This window comes from Rattus norvegicus, chromosome 2 (assembly GCF_036323735.1).
Source record: "Rattus norvegicus strain BN/NHsdMcwi chromosome 2, GRCr8, whole genome shotgun sequence".
NCBI classification, from domain to species: domain Eukaryota; kingdom Metazoa; phylum Chordata; class Mammalia; order Rodentia; family Muridae; genus Rattus; species Rattus norvegicus.
Genome location: NC_086020.1, coordinates 233,290,928 through 233,311,692, shown reverse-complemented (window position 1 = coordinate 233,311,692; position 20,765 = coordinate 233,290,928). Strand labels below are relative to the sequence as shown.

General features: G+C 40.3%; 1 protein-coding gene across 8 annotated transcripts in view; it reads left to right on the top strand.

Moving 5' to 3' along the window:
• Positions 1-20,765, top strand: part of Bmpr1b (bone morphogenetic protein receptor type 1B) — a 332,820-nt gene that overhangs the window by 232,652 nt on the left and 79,403 nt on the right. The window contains exon 1 of one of the 8 annotated variants that reach the window (XM_063281979.1): positions 5,866-6,328. In XM_063281979.1, coding sequence (XP_063138049.1) covers positions 6,202-6,328 — 127 coding nt within the window. In that variant the 5' untranslated portion in view covers positions 5,866-6,201. 8 annotated transcript variants of the gene reach the window in all.

The following is a 20,765-nucleotide window of genomic DNA, read 5'->3' as shown; positions in this document are numbered from 1 at the left end:
ATTATGTACATTCATGCACGCATGCACGCATGCACGCTTGTGTGTGTGTGTGTGTGTGTGTGTGTGTGTGTGTGTAATACAATGGTAGAACAACTTTGCAGCCTATGTCAGAAGATATGATATCTACTAGAGTTCAACTAGAGTTCTTGCCTATTAAAAACTGTGTGTGTTAAATGGGAAACAATTCAGACTGTTGACTGCTGTCCAGTTTATATTAAGATGTTCAATGTGTTTCCTATAAGTGTGGTTTTCTCTGTTACCTATGTGAATGTCTCAGATAAGTTTTACTTATATTTGTTTTATATGAAAATTTACATATCTAGTTTTTGAAATACATCCCTAGTAAATGTCTTCATAGGATGGGGGTGGGGGGTTGGGGAGCCATCTGCTAAGGCTGTTAAGACTTGGTTTATAGTAAAAGTTTTGAGATCTTTGAAGAAGGGACCAAGTATGGCTGTTTGTGTTTGTCTGGGGAGTTTTTGTGTTGCCAGTGGTAACTAAGAGAATTATTTTAAACATCAACGTCACCCTTTTAATAACAATGGTCTCCCCAAATGTAGTGTGGCACAGCTTTAAACTTTATTAAGTCTGCCTTGTCTCCCCCTTCCTCTCCCTGAGTAAATGGAAGAAAAGTTTCCAGGCTCCATGCTGTGAGTTTGATTGATGTCCAGAACATCTGAAGGACTTTTGTGTCCTGCCTGCTCTCCATGAGTTCATAATGTGTGAATACGTAAAGAAGGTCAGCCCTTATCACACGGAATCGAGGGCTGAAAGCAGATCGGCACTGACAGTCGGATCCTGTAAATCAGGGCACAAATCATGGCCCGCACGGCCCAGACAAATGGTGGGATCTTCCCTCCTTCTTTTTACCCCCTTCCCACTTGGGGGGGACCTTGGCAGAGCAGTGGAAGCCCGGCGAAGACGTGCTCAGAATAATGTGTCACTCCTGCGAGGGAGGAAGGGATTGTGTATTTGTCATGATGTGACGGTCTTTCACTGAACAGCTGAAGGCAGCTCTGGGTTGTTAGTGTCTAGTGGTGTGGAATGCTGCAAATTAGGACAGGGCAGGGAGGCGGGAGGCCTGAGAAACAGCCGAAGTTGTGGCTCCAAAAGTCAGGGGAAACATTTTTGTACCCCGAGTTGCTTTCTACTCTCCTCTCATGTGAGAATATCAATCGTTCCTCTTTAAATGTGAGCTAAGTGTTTATTTAAAAATCACAGCAATGTCACGGGTTATCAGCACGGTCCTGCAGGCAACACATGTACGAGCTTAAAAAAATATTGTACTCCAAAACTCCATGGAATCATATGGATCAAACCACGCTCTAGCTTCTGAGAGGAAGATGGAGGTTTATATCCTCCTAGTGGGCCTGGTCACTGGAACTGATCCTCAAGTAAATCACATCGCAAGCATCATTAGTAGAAATGTCCAGACAATAATTACAGTGCCACAGACCTTGGAGTTCTTTCTAAGAATAATGAAAGATTTTGTTATATTCTTATAGGTATGGACGGCAATATTATTCTTATTCTTTCCAAGTCTTTAGTGGTTTGCTTCAAAATATAAGCTAAGTGAAGCGATACTTGCTTTCTGTTTTTGCAATAGAAAAACGAAGAGCGAGCCTCACAGATGTCTGTGGGCATGGAAGCACTCCTTTCCAAACATATAGAATGAAATCAAAGCTTCTATTTAGGATACGAGACCCTTCCTGGCTTCTAATTTTGTTTCCAGCCTCCTAGTTACCGCTTCCCCACCCCAGATCTTTGGATCTTTGGCTGTACTCCATTTCTCATATCTCCTTCAAACATGACTCCTAACATTTATCCATAAATGTATGTGATGTGCTGTTTTCTCTGTACAGGGGTTCTTCACACCGGAAACTTCTTTAAAGTTATAGGTTTATTTTGTTTTTAAATTTTACCTTATTTGTGTGTGTGTGTGTGTGTGTGTGTGTGTGTGTGTACATTCGTTCATTTAAGTATTCTTATGTGTGAGTGTGGTTGTGCATGCATGTGTGTCCGCCCATGTAGAGATCAATGACAGGTGTCTCCCTCTATTCCTGTCTGTCATTGAAGTTTAGATTTCAGCTGTGTCTGTCTCCCCTTTCCGCAGCTTGGAGTTCCAGATGCTAGCATGTCAGGCTGGGCATCAGAACTCGGATCCTCACACTTATGCACTGCTTACAGGCACTCCACAGACATCACAGTCCCTGGAGACCTTAGTTGTTATAAAGCCTCTCTCATGCGAATACATCGATCCTCAGGCCCCACTAATCTCTACTGGGTAGTGGTCATCTGTGTCTTCCCCTCCCACTATAGGATAAGGCAAGTTCTCTCCTGAAGGCAGATATTACTTTGTTTTAATTCTCATAGCATAATTACTAATGCAGGCTTACCTCCCCTAACACACACACACACACACACACACACACACACACACACACACACACACACACGAGTGCCCAGCAAAATCTGAGCTATCACTTTATACCATAAATGTAAAAACCAAGGCAATAGAATTTCCAGATGAAAATGAATCACAAATTAAAGTTGGGAAAAGGGTAATCTGAGTTTTGAAATACTCTTCTGCTTCAAATCTATGAATATGTAATGTGTCCAGCCAAAATAAATGCATTCAAAGAGATCCCTTTCCAGGTATAGTAATAATTATTTCAAAACCTTTTGTTCAAAGGATGTCATTACTTGTCACAGGAATGGTGTGGCCAGTGCAACTATGTGTCCTGTGCTATTCAAGGAGGGGAGTGAAGGTTCTCATGTCAGCAGGCAGGAGAATGATTATCAAGAGCTGTCAGCTCCTCTCTGATGTCTGCCTGCACTCACAATGGGCCCCAGAATGCACTAATTCACTTGTTCCCCGAGCGTCACAGTCATCCCAGCTGAGCTGCCAGTTCGCCATGGCTGAGTGTGTAAGCAGTTTCTCTGTGTGGTGCAGGTGACAGTCACATTCTGGTTCTGCAAGGGTGTCAGATGCTTGCAGCTTCCCAGTCTGCACCAGAAGGCGTCTGCAGAGGTATATATATTGACATACCCTCATGTTGGCAATGCTGTTCACATGTTTCCCCTTGATCTTCCCTGAGGTGCCCAGTGTCAAAATGAGACCTTAAAAAAAAAAAAACACCTTCCCCTCTGCAGCGTTTATCAAAACATCAGTGTGCGTTTTGACTGCAGAGTAAAGTCTCTTATGCTCAGTCGAAGCTGAAGAAGACCTAAGACGTAAGCCATGACTGTTCTCTTTTCTATTTCTTATAGATAAGGACCTTAAAAAAAATCAGCCCTGACAGCTTCCTAAGAAAGTGCGTAAGGAAGTCATTAACTGCATGCTGCCCTGTGGCTGTCAGCACCACCATTAGGGAAGAGGGTGAACCAGGGTTTAGCCATGAAGAGACTGGTGTAGAAAAGGTTTAATTAGAGTGGACATTGGAAACTAAAATGTGAACTCTGAGGAAGTGATATACATTAGGGAGAACAGGTTAAAGTATATAAAGGTTATATAAAATATCTGGAAGTTTTGCTGAGCCTTATTTCTTAAGATGTCTGGGTATTTCATTAGGCTTCTCTTTGAGTCCAGTAATCTAGGACCTGACTGTGTATTTTATAAAACACCCTTATTGTTGACATACAACATATAAAAGTGAAGTCAATTGGCTGAGGCAGTGTGAGGTGATTTTTTTTGATATTTCATAGCAAAATCCATATCACCAAATCTTGATTAAATAGAAACTTCACCTTTTAAATCTAATAATTTCTCCCCACATGGTTGGGAATGGAGGGTATTTGACATCCCAGAATTCTAATGTCTGTATTCTATTCACCCATCCAGTCAATTGCTCAAAAGCCTTTAATATATAGGCCGAGCTTTGTAACCTGCATTCAGAGTCCTTCACACTCTGGTTCCACTCAGTCTGGTTTTGTCTCCAACCACTTTGAATAGGAGCTGCCTGTTCCCAGAAGGCTTGTCCCCACGCTGCTTCACAAATGAAATATTATTCTTGACTTGAGCCTGCTCATTTGATCTCTCCCTCTCCCGCTCCTCTACTGCTACACACAATCCATTCGCCCATCAGGGTCCAGTTCACACTGATCTTCAGCCCACCCTATACCATGGTCCCCTCTGAATTGTCTACGAATGTCAGTGGGGGAAGGGGGGTGTCTTAAAGATGCTTCACTTTCCCCCCTTAGTTTGTTATCATAGATCGTGTTTTCCTGGGGTGTGGAGGGCTTTGTTAGCGTACCTACTCTGGCTAGTATTTGGTTCAAAAGTCGGGAATAGCTGCCTGTATAAGCAGGTTTTCACTCCAAAGTGGGATTCTGGGGAAGTGAGGGAGAGAACTGTTTATGCTCTCAAGAAGTCCTCTTTGCCCTTTTGGGGGCATGTGACAGTGGAGCTGTCCCACATTTCAGCCATTCAGTCATTGCCCAAAGCTTAGGCTGAACTCCAAACTGGCGGAGGACCCACAAGGCAATGTGGCTCTGAGCCCAGCAGAGGTTTGAACGCATTCCATGTTTGATTTTTTTCCCTCTGCTTTCTCCCTGTTTCCTGATAGCCTTCATTAATTTGCCTGTTTATATTACATACCTGTGCTACACTGCGGTTATTTTCATCCCCTATTGCCCTCTAGTACCCCTTTCCTTTTCCCATAATCCCCACCTTCCCACCTTGCCCTCCAGTAGCCATGTAATCAGAGAAAATGACACCCCTCGTCGCCCCTCATCCAGCAAATCATCAGTTCTCAGGAAGGGATGGGAAGATGGCAGAATTTTTGTTCTAGAATCTTTTTTCATTAAATATCAAACAAATGTATCGTGGTGATATATTGAACCAACTGGATGAAATGAAGTGCATCTGGTCTCATAGATCTTTCATATGCGAGGAGGCTGGAGGATGATGTCGGCTGCCTTCATCACTCCTCATCTTCTTCCTTTAGTAGGGGTTCATTCTCACTGAACTGGAAGTCTGACAGCTTGGTTGAACAGAGAAGACCAGGGATCTGGTCTGTTTGCCCTGTCTCTGCCTTCAGTGCTGGACTGCAGGTAGTACTGTGAGTTGGGGAGACTGGAACTCTGGTCTTGTTACTTACACAGCAGTCACTCTTACCCACTGAGCCGTCTCCCAGCTCTTCTTAAACTACTTGACCCGGTAAAGTGGTGAAGTACTTTATACTCTGCTGTACCTACCTAAAATAACCCTGTTGTCTCCTTAGGCACTAACAGTTAATTTATGCTTGGTAATCTCAGAATAAAGGAAAACAAGAGGCTCATTTTTTTTCCCTAATAACCTCTCTGTGGGAGGAGTTTATTCAGTCTCCTGAGAAAGTGAATATTTATAAAAGTATAAATCTGCAGTGAAAATGAAATAGTTAAAGATTTTATTTTTTTATGACTTGGTAATATTAAAAATACTTTTTTTTTCTGTACAGGTAATGAAACTGTAATCATTTAGAAAGAAAAAAATGGCAACCAAGTAGCTGGCCAGGAGTGTGCTGTCTTGCAGCATTGTCTGGTATATTTTTTTCGGTGTAGGACTCCAGTCCGTCAGTGGGTTACAGCAAGTCATTTGCTCTGTTATTTAAATGTTGATGCAGTGTGAGAATGCCCAGGGAAAGTGTCACTTTGATGTGTTTAACTATTTATGTGATTTCATCCAAGTTCTCATATTTTTCCCCCAAAGTGACAATTTCTAGGAAAAAAAAAAGTCTGGCGGGAGAAGTAAACTGTTTTCTCACAACAGAACGCTGGTATGGTCTCTCACTGCAGACGGGGGACTTGGGTGCTGCTGACACAGGGTGGGGCCTCTTGTGCAGTGGCTCTGTGTGGGCGTCTAGGTCAAACTCCTTTCTTTAGAAAACAATCGGGGAGGGGTCCTTTCCGCCTTTGTTGTCCTCTCCAGGAGGTGATGCTGAAAGGCTGTGGTGACAAAACCAGTGTGTAATAGCCTTGTCTCTGGGTCTCCTCTCAGGCTCGCTGGCCAGCTTTCAGGGAAATCCTAGCTTCTGTAGAGGAGGCCAGGCAAGAAGTTGCAGGCAGAGCAGGCTGGTCACAGCGGCTGCTCTCCTGCAGTGGGCTGGCTCCCAGAACTAGAGGAGCAGCTTCTCAGTTCCTTGGTCATTCTTCTGCATTTACACAGGAGGGTAAGATCATCGGTGGCACACACCACAGTGCTGGCTGACAGGGGCTGAGTTCATGTGTGACTTGGGGGCTTTTATCACACTGAGGCGCAGAAGTTCAATGGCTAAAAACTTCCCACCCCCATCTCCATCCTCCAACTGCTCTGGGATTTTTCTGCTCTCTCTCTGGGATAACTCTCTAGGTAATTTATTAGGAGAATTGTAAAGTGATTTAAACTTTCTCATTTCTTTTCTAGCAAGAGCTAATTTCAGTCGAGTTTGAAAGTTTTGGTAATGACTTTAGTTTTCATCAAACTTAAAGTCTGTATGTAAAGAAGTTAAGACCATAACCAAGTTCATAAACTTTGTTTTGACCAGTAAAATTTGAATCCTATTAGAATCTGTAGGTTGCTTGGTTAACTTGGTAGGCCAGGGTAATTTTTGTGTGGCTATCTTAAGCAAATGTCTGACTTTACAATTTCAGCAGTTAAGAGTTTGGGAATGTGTGAAATATTTTTCTGAATTTAAAAGCAGTGGTTTGATGTATAAAAATTCAACCAGAACTATTCTTACACCAAGGTGACTAAAATATGGTAATTTTAAAAATGTTTTAATTGTTTAGATAAAAGAATAATGATTTCAATAATAATTTCCTAAGGTAGAAGGGAGGCAACTTAATGAATACTAGATATTTCTTGTGGTAATGAGTGAAATGATAGATTTATGATGTTGTAAATCAGGAAATACTGGCTTTGTAAAATTAAACCTAAAAGATAAAGTAACTACGAAAAAGACTGAGATGCATTTGTAATTCAACTTTACTAGTGACTAGACTGCTTTTTGTAGGACGGATTTGGCTATGTTGTTTATGATTAATGTTTCTCATATTGATTATCTTGTATCTTTAATAGGCATGTACAGGATTACTACTTTTAAAATCTCCAAGTTTTCATGTGTGTTAAAATATTTTATGACTTGGCTTTAAGGAAAAATGCTCTGAAATGAAGCGATTGGATGATATAAGTCAAAAGAGTCATTTGCTATAAAGATATGTTAGTTATATATCTAAGTTTAATCTAGTTGGTTAGCTCTTTCTCCAAAAGCTGTTATAATCTGCTATCTCCTAGAAGAGAACATAAAATTTAAAGGAAGCATGCTGCTTAGGACACTTTTGGAGACCTCTGAGCGTGGTGTCTGGGAGACAGAATTCTTATTTCTCTATTAAAACAAGGATTATTGACAGCCTAAAGCTAATTTTTAATTTTCTTTTAATATTTTTTCCTCTAATTATAAATCCCTGAATGTGGTACCAAAATTATGCCAATAAAGGCAGAGACCATGTAATACACACGGAGTCTATGAACTAATGTTCAGAATATAACTTCTGTATAAACAGTTTTCTCATGGGGAGATGGAATCGCAGAGAAAGCCCTTCTTGCCATCCCAGTCAAACCACCTTCCCAATCCAGGGTTCTTCTCATCTGCAAATGTGTGCATGTGTCTCTGACAGTGTCTCCGTGCGTGCGTGTTTCACAACTATGCACATTCGAATGTGTATAAGCATGTGTCTGTGGACATGTGTGGTTGTGCTTCTCTTCATTTAGCATTAGCTCAGTACATGAGGACCCTGTGTCTAGCATGCCTGGTTTTCAGTCTTAGCTCTGCCACAGTCTAGGTATGCCTACTCAAATAGCTAACTCTGATAGCTCAATTTTTCTGTACTATAAAGTGGAGGTGATAGTTATATTTTCCACAAATATTTGATTTAATTAATGAATGCACATGTATAATGATTTAGAATAATGTGTAATAGTGCCAGAAGTTTGACAGTCACCAAGTTCATCATCGGTATTTAGTTCTTGCAAGAATCAGAAGTTAAGAGGTTGGAAATGTGTAACGGCTAAACTCTGAAGGGTCTTGGTTATGGGTTACATGCCAAATCCTGACTGGCATTTCCAGATTAATCATCAATGAACATTAGCCTCTTATGATGGTTTTCTGTTAATAGCATAGTATAAAATAAGTCTGACTGACTAATGGTGTTGTTTTGATGAATACAGATTGTGATGAGGGCTATGAATTTAACCACTGGGCAGCTACCAAATGTTGACCGCCAAGTTTCAGTAGTTATTGACAGCTTACCTGCCTTACAGTAATTCCGCAGTAGTTTGATATTAAAGGCATTCTCTTAGGCAAACTGATGTGAGCACAGACCAGTGAAGTGGTCCTGGCTGTGAAGCCAGCAACAGAATGAACTGTGCAGAGATCTGAAATCCTTACTTAAACAGTGATTTACAAATGATAGCGAGTGGTGGTTGAGGAGCATGAATAAGGAAAAGTCGTGTACAGCCTTGCTGTTCTACTCACAGTGCTACTGATTATGTGACTCAGAGTAACCAAACGGAGAGCTCTTTCTTACTTGGGACAATGGTGTGGGGGTGGCCTGTATGTAGGGCAACTGGCAGCTTAAATCTTTCCAACACCTAAATCTTACCTCAAACATTTCCCTAGAGCAGACACAGGCTTAGGACATGCGAAGCAAGAGTAGGTCTTGGTGAAGATTTTGAACTCTGTAGCTCTCCCATTGGGACACTGGGCCTGTCTCAGAAGTAAAGTTCTGAAAGGTCCTTTAATGTGGTATTTCCTTCCTAACAGTGAGAATATGACCGTTAATGGGAAACATCTATAGTGTTTATTAATTCTTCAAGCAGATTTAGAATGTCAAACAGATTTAGAGTTGGACACACACACACACACACACACACACACACACACACACACCTTGACCTCTGTTGTCAAAACATGCTAGAGAACTATCATGTAAGGCATAATGCAATGTATAAACAGTATTACAATACAGTGTTGGTCCCTGCCTCTCTAAAAGTTACACCGAAGGGACTTCAGTGATGTTAGAAGCGTGTTATGTTCACTGACCTAAAAACTAACCATGGACTGTTGATCGTCTTCACTCAGGGAGGGGAAAAATAGCCCCATCTCTGACAAGGACAGGACTCACACTCTTACTTTAGCCAGGAAGAATTTTCATTCAGAGCCCTGGTTAACGGATATAAAAGAATCCTGACAGTTTCTGCCTATGTAACCACAGCATGGTTGTGTGTCAGTGAAATTAGGCTAAAAAATGGATATTTACATCTTATTGAAGAGACTTATAGAAAAAAAATAGAGGCAAGATAGGAAGTAGGAATTGCTTTTTTTTTCCCTAAATGCAAAATATTCCCAAACCCAATGAGCAAAAATAGATCTTGGTCTCCAGGGTCCCTATAACTTTATATAACCCAGATTTTGCATCCTGTCTCTTCACTGTCAGGCAATATTATACAGTTTTTCTAGCGTGAAATATTTATATCTGACCTGGTTGACACTGGGGTATAGTCCGAAAATCTTTTATGAAACATTTAAGCAAAACTGGGGGGGGGGGATTGAAAGCCTAATGGTGGGGAGGCTCGAAGATAGCCGTGCACGTGTGGTGTCAAAGTATGGTGTAATACTGGGGAGCACCTAGTTTGGGTAATATTTTTAAGTGAAAAATGATCCTCGTTACCATATGGCAAAATATAGTGCAAAATCCGAACTGTTAGACCGACACAGCTGTCGGATGCATGCTTGTGTTTAGTGTTCTCTACTGGAGCGGTTGGGCGGGGTCTCCAGAGATTAATCTTAGGCTATTAATCGGCAGTAACTGCAAGCTGTGGTGAGGATCAGAGATGGAAGTAACATGATCTGTGTGGTAACTTACCTGACAGGAAAGGGACCGACCTAGAGTTCACAACTTAAACTCTACGGAGTAGATCGCTTAACGTCTACCTACTGTAGACTCAATGGACTCCGTTCCATCGTTTCAGGAGAAGCTACAGGATTTAAAAGGTCCTGATAATCACACATTCCTTATATGTGTATGCATGTCTGGCACACATGATCTTAAATTTTTAATCAAAACAATGTGAAGGCCTTTGGGAGACTAGTAGTATTAGGAAAGTCAGAGTATCCTCCCATTATTTCCTGCCCTCTCTAAGTCAGGGAACGCGAAGGGACATTTAAAGATTTTATTTGCTGAGAATCCTTAGGACTGAGTCTTTGGAGACAACTTTCCCCTAATTTCTTAAATAAGTATTTATTTTAAACATTCACACAAGAACTTGAACAAATCTTCAATAAATCACAGTGATAATAGTTAGCTATATAAAGATTGTCTCAAGTTTCTTAAGTTGGTCTGAATTTCTTCCTCTGAAGTCCAGGCAAATTCTTAATCATCTGTTGTTTGCATCCCTAAGTAGTGACTTTGCAACCTTAGTAGGTATTTCCCTTTGAAAAATTCATATTAACATAGAATGATTTCCCGATTCTGTGCTAAGCATAGCTCTGTTTATGTTTTAAACTCCTCCATCAGTCTATATTAACTCTGAAAAAGAGGTGTGGTTCAGGAAGAACTAATTTTATGCAGATACTATCTTCAGTCCCATTCTTAACTCTTCATATAACACTATTGGGCTGAAGAGATGGTTTACTAAGTCCAGAGCTTGCTGAATGAGCATGAGGTTCTAAACAGGTTACGACCCCGGAACCCGTGTAAAAAGCTGACCATATTGGCAAAGTGACCACAGCAGAGGGAAAGAAGGGAGAGGTAGGTCATGGGGCTTGCTGGCCAACCAGCCTAGTCTACTGAGATCCAGGACAGTGAGACACGTGTCTCAAAAGACAGAGCAGATGGTCACTATGGGAAACACCTGAGATTGACACGTGTAAGTACACACCAGTACATGCGTCTGTACCCACATGCCCACTTACACACACACACACACACACTCTCTCTCTCTCTCTCTCTCTCTCTCTCTCTCTCTCTCTCTCTCCCTCTCCCCCACCCCATTGTTTGTGTTGATGGTTTGGTTATAGAGAACAGACATTGTAGTAGAGAGGGGAAGTTGAAATTTAGACAAGGCAAAGAACTAAGTGGAGCTCACAGGTCTACAGGGAGACCAGGGGCCCATACATCGTCTCATACTCTACAGCCATTTTCGCTGGCATTGGACACGTAGACTTACTTTGCCTACCTCTTCCCCACATACTGAAAACCCAAACCCCCTTGCTCCCTGAGGCATTTCTGATATACCATTTCCATAACCTGGAACTGCTCTTGCTTAAATGCCGTCAAATTAAACATTTCCTTAATAGTTTAAATTAAATGAGTCCCTTGATATCATCCCTCACAGTCGGGTCTCATTTTCTTTTATAGTACATATGATTTATCATTACATATGCTACTCCCTTGGTGGAAGCTTACATCTCAGAGGAAAAGCTGTGTCCTGTGTGTGTTCATAGGTGTCTGCTGAGTGCATAGCGTCTGCATGGTGTGTAGAGGTATCTGTCCTATTGAGCATTCTTCTTTCTCATGTAGCCTACATTGTTGAGAGACACTGGTATTGTAAGCCTATTTGTTTATTTGCTTATTTATATATTTATTATTTGTGACTTGGGTCTGCAGATCTGCAGAGTTAACTGATAAACGTTTCATTGTATCTTATTCTAAACCTCTGGACAGAGAATGTGTTGAGCTATTGACATTAAAATTGTCAAAGGAACCCAACTCACAAGTTTACTCAGCCAGTACCAAGATGGGCTGGCATCACTGGCACTGTGGGCAGACGCAGTTGTGAGGAAGGCATCCCTTTTAAGTTAGAATCAGAGACATTTAGGGCATAGAATGTAGCTCGCTCAGTGGGAGATCTCATGCCCAGCAGCTCTAGGGCTTAGGTCTATCTCCAGCATGACAAAAGACAATGTTTTCTGTAAGTGCTGTTGGCACTTATAACACTGTGACTATCCCCAGAACCCCCTGGCTTATGGTAAATTGCTGTTACCTAGTAAATAGAGTGTTTAATATTAGATATATTTTTAAGTATCATTAATTCTTACTTGAACTTAACTATCAAGACATGGTGACGGCTATAATCAATGCTACCACAATTCAGAGGTTTCTACACAATCATCTTAACGGAAGGGTAGTATGTTGATTTTGTTGTTGTTGCTCTTTGTAAATAGGTAATTCTAGATGCTGCGGTGGTAGGAAGAGCAACACACAAACACTGCCTCAGTGTGACTGTGAGAAACAGCGGTTATGGTCAAGTTGTCTACATCTAAAGTTCCTTTCTTAAGGTACTCGTTACACACTTTATCTCGTGAACATGTTGTATACCCGGCATTTGTAATTCCTGAACAGCCTTTGAGTTTGAGGCTGGCCTTGTACAGACCTCGTTTGAGCAGACACTAGGAGCATAGTACCTGAAACTGCTTCTCATATCCCTTCTATTCAATCAATTCAGTTGAAAATTGACATATGTGTCTAATACACTTAATAAGTGTATTATTATGTGTTAAGTATGTGTTGAAATGGCTTTTGTACATACTGATTTCTCCTCTCCAGTATTGTTCCACACAATATATCTATAATTACCTTGATCTTTTTAATAAGTGCAAATTTTATGTACATTGAAATTAAAACTTAGACTCCCTGGTAGTTAACCATGGAGCCTCAACAATGTGAGAAAATGAGTAGGGACAAGGGAGAGAACAAAAACATGACAGAAATAGATAAATTCATTTCTATTTCTGTTGACTGTCAAATATAAAGAAAAGGTTTTGCAACCTCATTCATTTCTGTTTCTGTTGACTGTCAAATATAAAGAAAGGACAGGTTTGGCAAACTCACAAAATTACATTTCTGTTCCTAGAACTATTCAATTACAAAGTTGAATAATATAAGAATATTATATTCTCTTTAGAAATAACCTTTGGACTCTTTCTGCCAGATTGCCTTTTTATACAAAATGAAAATAAAAATAGATTGGGGTTGGGGATTTAGCTCAGTGGTAGAGCGCTTGCCTAGAAAGCGCAAGGTCCTGGGTTCGGTCCCCAGCTCTGGAAAAAAAAAATCAGTATTTCAAATCAATACTCTCTTCGAGTTTAAAGGATAGAAACCTGCTGATTTGTGGTTATGTTTCATTTTGTCGGTTAGTCATTTTTGTGGGCCTATTCTCAGGAGCGTATTTACCTTGGTTAAAGTTTAATATGTTAAGGTTATTAATCCATTATAAAGCGACAGTATTATGTGTCCATTTCGAAAAAGAAAAACAGCCCCCAAAGTTGATGTTTTATGTTATGGGTAACATATTCTATTTACCTGTAAAACATTAGGGCATGTACTGGGAGCTCTTTGCAGGAATATTTGAGTGGCTGTAGATATAAGTTTGCTATTCAAATCAGGTAATCAGTGACCTGGAGCGCAACCTGAAAGGACCTGCAGTGTGACAGTCACAGGAGAAAAGCAGATGGTGCTTCGTCGAAGTTTCTGACATAATACCCTTAAACATCACACTCTCTGTTCAATGAAATATATATATATATATACATATATATATATTCAAGTTTCTTATACATCTGTTTTTATAGGATTGCTGGAGTTTATTGAAATCAGACAATATCAGTAAACGTTTTCCACTTAATTTCCTGAGTAAAAGCATGTTATGAGACCTGAATGTAAAGAAATAAGAGCATAAATCACATACATCATTTCTTCACAGATATATCGCATTCCTCTGATTGTTTTTGGCTTGGATTTTATGAGTAGATGCCACACCATTGATTCCTGGTGCAAGCAATTTACTTGCAATTATGTGTGCTGTTAATCTACACTACTTAGCCTTTCCAGTGAAAAATGTAATTTTCTGTGGGTTTTTTTTAAATAGACTTAATGACAAACATCTTGCAAATTAGATTTTCATATATTTCATCTCTCTCTTATGCTCAATTTAATCTATCAAAGCCACACATTGTTGAAGACATCTGGTATTGAGCTCAAGCAGCTGGATTTCATTTGTAAAGGTTTTAAGCAAATTTTGGTACTTGCCAACAATAATACAGCAGCTGGCCAATGTGTTTTCTCTGTGGCGGCTTTGTGCAAAGTGGCAGAGGAGCCCTGAGTTCAGAAGCAGGTGATTTTCTGCCTCCCTGCTCTGACTAGAGGGAGGTGAAGGTGATTCTGTGTTTCTTCAGGAGCCATGCACACAGTTGCTCTACATAAACAAATCTCAGTGTGTGTTTGTGTGTGTGCTCACATACGTGTATCTAGGCATATGTGTGGGTGTGCACGTGTGTGTGTGTGCTTGCACGTGTGTGTGCACGTATATGTGTGTTTGTACATGTGTGTACGTGCTCATATATGTGTGTATGCATGTGTGTTCGTGCACATGCACATTTGTGTGTATGTGTGTGTATGCATGTGTGTGTTTGTGCACATGCGCATTTGTGTGTATATTATGTGTGCATATGTGTGTGTATGTGTGTGTATGCACGTGTGTGTGCGCAGACATATGTATATGTATAGTAAAGGAGGCTAGAGAAGGGGCACTAAATGCCTGGGGTGGTCTTCTTCCATTGTGTCCTTGCCAAGGCTCGCTATACTGGCTGTGGAGAGGGAATCAGCCCAGAGCTGTTGGCAGCCAGCTGAATAACTCTAGGAACCCAGTGTGGGGGCTTTCCCAGCAGGGTTATTTATTTCTCACCCCAGAATCACGACAGATCACTTAGGATATAGATGACAACACTCCAACACTTCATAGATGTGAAGCAAATATCTGAGCGTTACCTCCAGACAGTGCCAACGTAATGACCTCTTTCAGGGGGGTTTATACACGCTGTCATGAATCAGGAGAGCTTGTTCATTCTTTCCTGCAGAAAGAATTTCCACATCCCCCTAATTCCCAAGACAAGTAACTGTTTTGTTTACATGTATTTAAAAGGAATAGTCATTTTAATGACTAATAAGGCACCTCATGTACCCAGCTTACAGTGTTTTTGTGCAAAACATAAGCATGACCCATTATTTGGTTAAAAAAAATGTTCTCATATCATGGAAATATCCACAGTGAAGAAAGTGTAGGTAGCAAGGCTTAGTTTCTTTGAAGCAATTCATTATGATCTGAGGGGTTTCTGAAATAAGGAAATCAAATGGGAATCCTAGATTTCTTGCCATTTCTCTCTCTCTCTCTCTCTCTCTCTCTCTCTCTCTCTCTCTCACACACACACACACACACACACACACACACACAGAGAGAGAGAGAGAGAGAGAGAGAGAGAGAGAGAGAGAGTTTAGGACTCTGACTGAGGCAGAACAGAAGTGAGTAACAGCCTAGATAGAAAACCATAGAAGAGAACTCTCATGAGGATGCAGCAGTGGAGCTCTCCACAACTTGTGCCTTCTGGCTGGGGTGAGGGACTCAGTTTTCTTTGTCAGCAACTGGGAGTTTGACCATGCTCCAGTGTGTATATGGATAACACAAATTGGATGACAATGATTTACATATATATAGTATTTGTGTATATATATGTGTGTATGTACATATAATAATATATATCTATATGCATTTATACATTATACATATATGTGTGTATGTAAAGTCATATATATATATATATATGTACACATATAAATATATAAAATTAGTGTTTTCTTCTGATAACCAGTAAACACCTGTTTGGCTCTAGGAACTTCCTTCCAAGTTTACAAAGTTCCGTGAAAGTGCCATGACGCCCACTGCCTCTTGCTCTGTGCTCGCCCCTAGTCACATCAAACATGTTCCCAATGAAACTAATTTATGTGTTTGTCACTGTCTAAAGCAGTGTGGAGAACTGTTCTGGGAAGAAACCAAGTCATAACTCTCTTCTACTGGAAAAGTCCTGTGCCAGGATTCTTACTACCTTACTTTAGTATTGTTTTGCTCTTTCTGAGTCGAGAGTTGAGTTTTCCAGACAAACACTTCTGAGTTCCAGGGAAATATGGAAACACACCCAACCAAGGAGAGAGAGGGGGGGGAGGGAGAGAAAGAGAGAGAGACTGAGAGAGAGAGACTGAGAGAGAGAGAGAGAGAGAGAGAAGGGAGGGAGGAAGGGAGGGAGGGAGGCAGAGAGAGAGAGGTTTGTCTGTTTGAAGCTAATAGGTAGTGAATGTTATTAACATATAATTAACTGCAAATGTGCTGTTTTTAACTTTATCTTGTTTTATAAATTAGCATTCAGGCGTTCAGGGGAGATTCTGTTCCTTCAGGGCCCATGCCTACAGCACTTACAGTCTGCCGTGCCCAGACAAACACAGACTATATATATCAAATTCAGAGAGGGAAGAGAAGGGGCAGTGGACGCTCGGAATTGTCTCATACCATGATCCAGGTCATGCTTGACTCACATCTGCAGCTTTCTGAAGTGTCTGAGGAAGCTGAGCAGTGCAGCTGCCTCTAATGTACTGTGAACCTTGACAGGAATTTCCTTTCAAGTACGAATGGAAGTAGTTTGTGTGTGGGATGCCCGAGTGGAGGGTTTTGCTTAACAGAAACTAAAGGGCAATTATGTGTGTAAAACATCCACACATCCTAAAGCAATCCTAGTAGGAAGGTTTGTCAGAGGCACCTACGAGCGTAACTGAAAGAGTCTTGTAAACTTTTCATCGTCTGCTTCTACTTCCTAGTCTTTGGTAGAGGCAGGAGGCATGTGTGGTTTTGGTGACTTCAAAAGTCTCCCTGTTGGTCCTAGAGCTAGAGCAGAAGTTGGAATCACGATGCTAGTGCTAGTTTTTCAGAATTTACATGTTCAATTTAGGACTGTGACTGAAGGAGAGCAGAAATAAGCAACAGATTAGATAGAAAACCATAAAAGGAAATACTCATAAATTATAAGGATGCTGCAGTGTGGCTCTCCACAACAGATGGCTTCTGCCAGGAATGGGGAAGAACTCAGTTTTCTTCAAGGGTCTGGCAACTGGGAATTTGACCATGCTCTAATACATATATATATAACAAATTGGATGACTTTCTCCTTCCTCCTCCTCCTCACCCTCCTCCTCTTCCTCCTCCTCCTCCTCCTTCTCACCCTCCTCCTCCCCCTCTTTTTCTTCCTCTTCTTCCTCCTCCTTCTTGTTGGGAGAGGGAAGTTACAAAGGGAAGGGAACAGACCTGGCAAGACTGTGAAGTATGATGGGGGCCCATATCAAATAATCAAAATATTTTTTAAAAAAGAAATATGAAGTAAGTGTTTGCTAAATGCACATATATCAATGAGTTACAAAAACCAACCAAACAAAAAGAAAAACAAACAAATAAACAAACAATATTGCTACCTCAGAGGATCCATTTGAATGTCTGAGTGAAACAGAACCAGGGACTTCGGTTTGCCTATTTTCTTTGTTCTGTTGTGTTCTACTTTATTAAAAACATTTGTGTTCATGGCGAGGCACTTTTATGCTTGTTTGGTTTTTTTTTCCTGTTTGTAAGCATTCGGGTATCTACAATAAGAGAAAAACAACCACAAAGGAGGACTACATTTAAGTTCTCAGGGGAAAAAAAATTACACACCACCTGAAAGAATAGAGCAGCTTTCCCCCTTCTTCTTGAAATACTTATCTCGTGAGGTAACTTGAAAATTATCTCAAATAGCTCAGCCTGCAAAGAAGACATCTGATCTCTGGCTTTACTCCTACAGAGTGAGTTTTAACACCTCTCCAGATTCAGTTCTTAATGCCAAAATTATGTGGTCATTGTTCCCCTCCATGGCCGGCCATCCCTTGTACGGTGTCCCTATAAACTTGCACACTGGGTTTTATGGCATTGGGTAGCTGAGATAGGAGGTTTGGAGAAAATTGATCTGCCAGTTTTAGTAGGTGAAGTTGCTGTGGTTCTTATGCTACTTTCTACCACTCCGTTGATCATTTATCCAGTGAGCGTAAGTGCACACGTTGGTTTTTGAAAGCCGCATGGGAACACTTGTTCTTTGTCTGGGGTTTGTTTTGATTCTTACATCTGCTCCAGGAAGGTTTAAAAGGTCCATCAGAGATGCCGTATCATCTGTTTTCTTTTTACAAGACACATGGGCAAAATCATGCCCTAGAAGTTCTGAAATGCCTTATTTTTTAGTCTCCAGATTGTTTTCTTATTCTTGAGCTTGAATGAATCACTAAAGCATACTTACGGCTTTATTAAATATTAGTAATTAGTAACAGGAAAAACTGACATAATGTATTGGAATTTTTTGCAACTTAAAGATACACATGTCAGTATTCTTTAATATGACAGTGCCTGCCATTTTTAGATGGTAGGCATAAAGAAAGCTGAGAATATTCCATTTTGAGATGTAATAGCAGGCTAATTTTGTCTTTTATAGCTTTACTAAGTAACATAATTTTATTATGGCTTTATTATTACTAATGAATTGGTGCTTTATCCTCTCGTGTGAATCATGAAGCATGCACGAAAGGAGTTAAGTTACAGGTTGGGTCATAAAATTAACATAAGGCGGAACCTAGATTGAGATGGTCTGATTCTTATGTCACTTTTGTTATCTACCCTGTAAATTTATGGTAAGGAAAACTATTTATATTGTTTCAACCTAAAAGAAGTGAAGCATACATTTTTAGAATGTCACAATGGTGAGCTTCATACCTTAGAGACGAAGTCGGTGATGAGGCAGGATAGACCATGCTCTTGGAAAGTGTGCTACCTGGCCTATGGATCTGTGTTATCGTCAACCATTCATGTCTTTAAAAGGACAGAAATGGTAAGCCAAATGATATACATATCAAAAATAATGAACCAGCTTCTCACAGGAGAAGGCTGCAGATGTGGCAAATAGATAAAGACAAGAATTATAAGATCAAGTAATAGGAAATGCCAAGCTCCATTAAACCATCTGACAAAGTGATGAACAGGGTGGCATTACCAAGGTTTGGCAAGTTACGAAGAAACACAAACTCCTCCTACCTTCTGTAAGTTATTAATTTTCTTCTAAGTTTGAACAGTGACCAACGATTCACAGATATTGAAATTGTGTACTATAGTCATAGGCCAGGTCAGGAATCTTAAAACGTGGCCTTTGAAAGTGTAAGCAACAATAGAAATTTATAAATTGAATTCATCGATTAAAATTAGGTTCTGTGCTTCAGAGCATATCACCAAGACAGGGAAAGATGGCCAACAGAACAAAAATAAGATACAAACCATACATTGGACAATAGACATTTTTTCAAGTTAAATGAAGAAAACAACAAAGAATTACCCAATGCAAAATTGGACAAGTATCTGAACAGACATTTATATAGTGGCCAAGAAAAAAACATGATTAGCATTGTTATTCATTATATGTTTTCAAATAAAGCCATGGTGTGATACTGCTTTTACATATACTGCATATTACTATTGTAATAAAAACTATAGTTAATAAGTGATCAAGTGGTTTACTGAAGATGAATGTATGTTCAGACCTGCACCTGAACGTTTACAGTGGCATTATTTAAAATAGCTAAGAAACCGTAGACAAACCAAATAAGTCACGAGCAGATGAAATAATAACAGGAATTTCTTTATTGCACACTGACATAATTTTATATACCAGAAGAGAATCAGAAACAAAGTCATGTATGTTTCCTACCCCATGTCAGCTGGAAAATATGGGTTTTCTTTCTCTTTTTTTTTCTTTCTATTAATTGAAGTCTTGGTTCTAGCAAACGTTGTCTATAATTAAAATACCTAATTAGGGCTCATACCTTGGCTATTGTTTGCTTCAGATTTAAAACGTGAGGTTTAGTGAGGTAGTTTGTCACTTCCTTACTTTATTTATAAAGAAAACCCATTTGTGATCAAATTATGTTAGACTTGGTTCAAGTTGGGCTCATTTTCCCTTGCTAACAGCAGGAATAGTCCACCTGCAACTGTCCTTTTTGGCTCAGGTCAAGGGAAACAGTATCTCACCGGACAGCTGCTATATGTAACTGAGAGTCTGCTCCTGTAAACCTGCCCACCACCCTTTAACATGGCTTGAAATACACATTGAAATAGTTCTCTGAAGAAAGGCTCATTTCCTAAAAAGAAAAAGAATGTTCATTTCTATTCTGGTGGTGATGTAGATGAATTTCTTTTCCTACACACGGCCCAGTGCCTGGCTAAGAACTCATCTACAATGTCATGCCGGTCTGCAGTAGGAGGATCTCATAGTCATAACAAAAACATATTTTCCTAGAACATTATTTTCATATTTTTTCTCGTTCAGGGCCATGTTAGTGGGTAGGGAGGAAAATCAACCTTGGGCTTTCAAGTTTGTGTATCAGAGAATTCATATCAGGCACGGGAATGGTCTCACTATGGGTTGTTATAATACAAGCATTGCAGCATTCAGGACCAGAAATGTAGTTTACATTCTGAACATCCCCTACATAGTACACACAGAGAAAAGGGCACTCCTAACGGCAACACCTATGGATGGTAGTTGGAATGGAGGAACCATGGCTACGCAGCGAGAGGTTGAGGAGCTGGGGTTTGTGTGGTGAAGGGAACTGGAAACATCAACGCCAGATGGGGAAGAGACCAGACTTCTCAAATCATGTCCCATAGTCACCATTACATGAAAACTTGTCGAGCTGACCAAAGAAATTCTGCTGTCCTAACCCACATCTCAGAACTCTCAGAAGTGCATTTTTAATACCTGGCAGGTGACCTGGGCATGCAGTAAAATTTGAGAACCGACTGCCAAGATGTTGCTTGAATCTCAGTGTCGGGTACAGAGATGAATTTCCACAGGTAGTAGACT